Source organism: Mustela nigripes, chromosome 2 (genome assembly GCF_022355385.1).
Source record: "Mustela nigripes isolate SB6536 chromosome 2, MUSNIG.SB6536, whole genome shotgun sequence".
NCBI lineage: Eukaryota > Metazoa > Chordata > Mammalia > Carnivora > Mustelidae > Mustela > Mustela nigripes.
Window position 1 is genome coordinate 8,938,795 of NC_081558.1, and position 6,000 is coordinate 8,944,794.

Below are 6,000 nucleotides of genomic sequence, written 5' to 3' on the forward strand. Positions count from 1 at the left end.
TCACTGGGGAGTCTGTTTGATATTCTCTCTCTCCTTCTCCCACTAACCCTCCTCCAACACTCTCTCTCAAATAAATAAATAAATCTTTAAAAAAAACCAAAAACGTTAATCATCGAAAAACCACGTATCGATTGCCATACACTTTTCCTTTTGCTTCAACCTCCAGTATGGCTTGACACAGCCCTCCTGGGTCTTATCCTTGTTTAAATTTTGTTATTTTGCTTGTCAGAGGTTTTTGCATTATTTCTTTCAAATACTACATTAAAATATCAGTTATCTCGAAGACTGAGATTTTTGGCATCAAGGTGAGTGTCTCACTGCCTCACCCTGGTCTTGGCCCTGAGAGGCATGATAGAGAAATTCATATACGGCTTGTTAGAAGGGGCTTCATGGAGTAGGAAACCGAAGTGTAGTAGGGTAATGGTGATTGAGGACCCAGTCAGGAGCTGGGGTGTGATTTTATTTTATTTTTTATTCTTTTAAAGATTTTAGTTATTTGTGAGAGAGAGAGCACAAACACGGGAAGCAGCAGCGAGAGGGAGAGAAGCGGGCTCCCTGCTGAGCAAAAGCCCAATGTGGGACTCGATCCCGGGACTCCAGGATCATGACCTGAGCTGAAGGCAGATGCTTAACAGACTGAGCCACCCAGGCATCCCATGGGGTGCGACTTTAGAGTGGGGCAGTGGGGTCAAGGGAGGCCTCCATGGCGAGGTGACAATGGAGCAGAGACCCAGTGGAGCAGAAGTAGGAAGCTGCCCAGGGACTGGAGAGGAGAGCGTGCCAGGCAGAGGGAGTCGAACTTGGCCTGGAATATAGGGTTGTTTTGGAAGATGAATGAGTGAAAGTTTTAGGACAGTGCTGACTCTAATCATCATCTTTTTTAAAAAAGATTTCATTTATTTATTTATTTATTTATCAGAGAGAGAGAGAGAGAGAATGCACACAGGCAGGGGGAGCAACAGGCAGAGGGAGAAGCAGGCTCCCCACTGAGGAAGGAGCCTGATGACCGACTTGGTCCCAGGACCTTGGGGATCATGACCTGAGCTGAAGGCAGACAGTTAACTGCCTGAGCCACACAGGTGTCCCTATCATTATTATTTTTTTAAATTTAAATTTAAATTTTTATTATTTTAAAAGATTTTAGTTATTTATTTGACAGAGAGATAGAGAGCACAAGTAAGCAGAGCAGCAGGGAGAGGGAGAGAGAGAAGCAGGCCCTCTGCTGAGCAGGGAGCCCCATGCGGGGCTTGATCCCAGGACCCTGGAATCATGACCTGAGCTGAAGGCAGCCGCTTAACCAACTGAGCCACCCAGTCGCCCTCATTATTTTTTTTTTAAGGATTGATTTATATTTGAGAGAGGTAGAGAGAGAGAGAGCGTGCACGTGAGTGGGGGGAGGGGCAGAGGGAGAGAATCAATCGTCAAGCCAACTCCGTGCTAAGCGTGGAGCCCATTGTGGGGCTCGATCTCAAGACCCATCAGATCAGGCCGCTGAGCCCAAACCAAGAGTCTGAGGCTCAAGCAACTGGGCCACTCAGGCGCCCCCATCATCATAATTTTTACAGTGTGGCCTGGTCCTCAGTTTTCTCACCCGTAAAATGGGACAACAGCAGCACTGTGTACCCGGTGGGGTTGGGACAGGGGCCGGGCTGAAGCAGGGCGCCTGTGACCCCCACCCCCACTGTGCCCGCCACCCCAGGCCTATGAACGCTCGGAGAGCATGGAGGTGGCCTTCGTCACTCAGCTGGTCAAGAAGCTGCTTATCATCATCTCGCGCCCCGCGAGGCTGCTGGAGTGCCTGGTGAGGCCCCTAGGGTAGGGGTAGGGAGCGGGGCAGGGGGAGGCGGTCTTGGAGCCCGCTGCCAGCCAGTCCCTGCCCTGCCTCAGGAATTCAACCCGGAGGAGTTCTACCACCTGCTGGAGGCCGCGGAGGGCCACGCCAAGGAGGGCCACCTTGTCAAGACCGACATCCCGCGCTACATCATCCGCCAGCTGGGCCTCACCCGTGACCCCTTTCCAGGTGCCGGCTGGTGGGCGCAGCGGGCTGTGGGTGGACCCGCCCGGACTCCAGCCTCCGCTCACTGTCGGTCTCTTCCCAGACGTGGTGCACCTGGAGGAACAGGATAGCGGCGGCTCCAACACCCCCGAGCAGGACGACCTGTCCGAGGTAAGGCCCGGCGGTCCAGCTGGTAGCGCTCTTGCTCTGCCCGGAGAGGCCCTTGCCACCTGGCTCTCTGCCTTCAGCCCAAGTGGATCTCTTGGTCCTTGCTCCCAGGCTCAGTTTCCCCGTCTGAGGATTGGGTTAATAATAATAGCTGTTCCTCCATGGGCTTTTTTCTCTTTGTGGTAAAATACACATAATATACACCCGTGTACACATGGTACATAAGATGTGCCATTTTGACCATTTAATAACATTTAAAAAAGATTTTGTATTTATTCGAGGGGCAGCTGGGTGGCTCAGTCCTTAAGTGTCTGCCTTCTGCTTGGGTCATGATCCCAGAGTCCTGCATTGGGCTCCCTGCTCAGAGGGAAACCTGCTTCTCCCTCTCCCACTCCCCCTGCTTGTGTTCCCTCTCTCACTCTGTCTCTCTCTTAAATAAATAAATAAATAAATAAATAAATAAAATTTTAAAATAAAATTTTTAAAAATTTATTCAAGAGAGTGAGAGAGATGTGGGGCTAGAAGCAGAGGGAGAGGGACAAGCAGACTTGGCGCTGAGTGTGTAGCCCAATGCAGGGCTTGATCTCACCACCCTGAGATCATGACCCCAGCTGAAACCAAGAGTTGGATGCTTAACAGACTGAATCACCCACGAACCCCCATTTTAACCATTTTTAAATGAACAATTCACTGGGTTTTAGTACAATCACAATGTTGTACGGCCATCACCTCTATCTAGTTCTGGAACATTTTCATTACCCCCAAAGAAAACTGTGTCCTCATTAAGCCATTAGTTCCCATTCACCCTTCCCCCATCAGCCTCTGGCAACCACTGATCTGCATAGATTTGTCTATTCTGAATATTTCATATATTTTTAAATTTTACCTAATTGTATATTTCCTGTAAATTTCCAGGTATTTTATATAAATTCACGTTCACTCTGTGGCCTTTTGCATCTGGCATAACATTTTCAAGGTTCATCCATGTTGTAACATGAATCAGTGCTTCATTCCTTTTCGTGGCTGAATAATATTCCATTATTGGGATCCGCCATATTTGTTTGTCCATCACCCATGGATGGACATTTGGAATGTTTCTATCTTTTGGCAGTTGTATGAATAGTGCTGCTGTGAATATCTGTGTACAAGTGTTTGGACAACTGTTTCAACTCTTTTGAGTATATAACCAAGAGCAGAATTGCTGGTCATACTGGTAATTGTGGGAGGCCTGCATGGGGTTTTGAGTAGGTTGGATTGTCTGTGTTAACAGCTCAGCATAGTAAAAATTGCCATAGTCCCACCTCCCTGTCAGCCACACTCTGACAGATGTTCCCCATGTCAGGTATTGGCCACACATGTGTTTTTGCTGAACTGCGCAGCATTTTTTAAAAACTTGAAGCAAAATATAGAAAAGAGAAGATTTTGACTCAAAATCTAGATTGGGGCCTTCTTTTGAAAAAATCAGAGGTTCTGATAACACCGTTGTGGACCCAGCTGGTACTAAGACGGGGCTACCCTATGATAAGGGGTACCTGCCTCTCTGCCACCCGGTGACTCCCACCTGGCCTGCCTGGCCCCAGAAGGCATTTGAACTTGGATCCTTTGTTTCAAACTCTTATCTATGAATTCTCATATACACACACTCTTTCCTTTATATATATATATATTTAATAGAATCTCACTACCCATGCCATTTGTTTAATTTTTTGAATAGGTAATGGAATGACATCACTCAAAACTCTAAAACTCTAAAAAGGTATTTATCTTTAATTATTGTTTGTAGGATTCTACTCATTCCATTCAGTCAAACTTGTTAATTGAGTGATTCAATTCTTCCATCTCCCTATTCTTTTTTCTTTTTTGCCTGGTTATCTAAGTTTCTGAGAAGTACTGTTAAATCCTGGTTTTGAGCAATTTCTTCCTGTAATTCTATCAATTTTTTGGTGTTGGATGTTTTTAGGCTACATTCTAAGGAGCAGAGACATTTAATATTTTTATATCAAACATTTTTGTGTAATGTTTATGGAATGAATCACTTCATCCTAAAGAAAAATAAACATAATTTTCAAAAAAGGTATACAGTGAAGTATCCTATACCCACCCTTGTCGCCCACTGACCTATATCCCCCCAAATATTATTAGTGTATGTGCTACTGACTACCCCCAAATATGATTAGACAGCTCTGTTTTGCCATAAAAACATACAGTACATACCGTTCCTTGCTCCCCCAACCCCCCAGCATAATAAAATACTTTGGAGGGCCTTCTGAATCAAGGTACTGAGAGATTCCTCATTTTTTTTTTTAACAGTGGCACAATATTCCTTTACACAGATGCCGCTCGTTTGTTTATTTAACCAATTTCCTATAGATGAACATATGGTTTATTTCCAATCTTGCAATGGGCAAGGTAATTAATACATATGTCATTTTTCACATGCAAATCTGTAGCATTAATTCAAAAATGAAATTACTGAATCAAAGGGAACATGCACTTGGAGTTCTTTTGAATGCCAAAGTACCTTCCAAGGGGGTTGGCAGCAATTTATACTCCCAACAGCAAGTTATAGGACTACCTGTTCCTCCACAGCTTTACTCAGAGTGTGTAAGCCCTTTGGATTTTTTTGCCAATCTCCTAGGTGAAAAATTGTGTCTTGGGGTAGTTTAATTTGCTCTTCTGCCACTATATATGAGGTTCAGCATATTTTCCTATGGTTAAGAGCTCTAATTGTTCATGTATCTTGCCTATATTTTCTCTTCAATTGTTAGGCTTTTTGTTATTGATTTCTGGAAGCTCTTTATATATTAAGGTGATTATTTTCTAGGCTTCTTTCCTAATGGAAGAAGTTAGGAATATGGCTTCAGAGTCAGGCAGTATGGGTTCGAGTCCTGACTTGGTTACTCCCTTACTGTGGCACTTGGGTGAAGGACCCATCTACCTCCTCCCTGTGCCTAAGATTCCTCACATGTAAATGGAATAACAAGAGTTCCAATCTTATGATGATGGTGGTGGTCGTCTCTACTTTTCCCCTGCAGGGCCGCAGCACCACCACCAAGGCTAAGAAACCGCCTGGAGAGAATGACTTTGAGACCATCAAGCTCATAAGCAATGGTGCCTACGGGTGAGCCACCCGGGGCTCTGGCGGGGGGAGGGTGGCGGAGGCCGGGTGTCTCGGAGGTGATGGCCGGTCCTCGCTCTCTCCCCCTGCAGCGCTGTCTACCTCGTGCGGCACCGTGACACAAGACAGCGCTTTGCCATGAAGAAGATCAACAAACAGAACCTGATCTTGCGCAACCAGATCCAGCAGGCCTTTGTGGAGCGTGATATACTCACCTTTGCCGAGAACCCCTTTGTGGTGGGCATGTTCTGCTCCTTTGAGACCCGGCGCCACCTCTGCATGGTCATGGAATACGTGGAAGGTGTGACTGCCTACAGGACCGCAGGGAAGATGGGGGGATGCATGCTGGTCATGCTGGCTCAGCAGCCTCTCTGAGCCCTAGTCACCATATTGACTATCCACCTGTATGTTTATCTACCTATTTAATTATTCAGTCATTGATTATCGTCTCATCTGTTTATAACCTAGCCGTCTATTGATTTATCTATCTTTTTTCATTTCATTCAATATAGGACATCCATCAAATACCCACCCATCCGTCCTCCACCCATTCATTTGCTAATCTATAAGTTTTTCTATCCACTCATCCATCCATCTACTCATCCGTCCTATCCATCCATCTATCCACCCATCTGTCCACCCATCCACCCATCCATCCACCCATCCATCCATCCATCCACCCATCCACCCATCCATCCATCCATCCATCTACCCATCC

The 6,000-nt window shown here is 45.9% G+C and overlaps 1 protein-coding gene across 4 annotated transcripts in view; it reads left to right on the top strand.

The window, feature by feature from the left end:
• Positions 1 to 6,000, top strand: part of MAST1 (microtubule associated serine/threonine kinase 1) — a 31,205-nt gene that overhangs the window by 15,433 nt on the left and 9,772 nt on the right. For all 4 annotated transcript variants that reach the window (XM_059389129.1, XM_059389130.1, XM_059389128.1 and 1 more), the window contains 5 exons: positions 1,700 to 1,801; positions 1,888 to 2,020; positions 2,100 to 2,167; positions 5,200 to 5,285; positions 5,375 to 5,583. In XM_059389129.1, the coding sequence (XP_059245112.1) occupies positions 1,700 to 1,801; positions 1,888 to 2,020; positions 2,100 to 2,167; positions 5,200 to 5,285; positions 5,375 to 5,583 (598 nt within the window). The remainder of the gene's footprint in view (positions 1 to 1,699; positions 1,802 to 1,887; positions 2,021 to 2,099; positions 2,168 to 5,199; positions 5,286 to 5,374; positions 5,584 to 6,000) is intronic.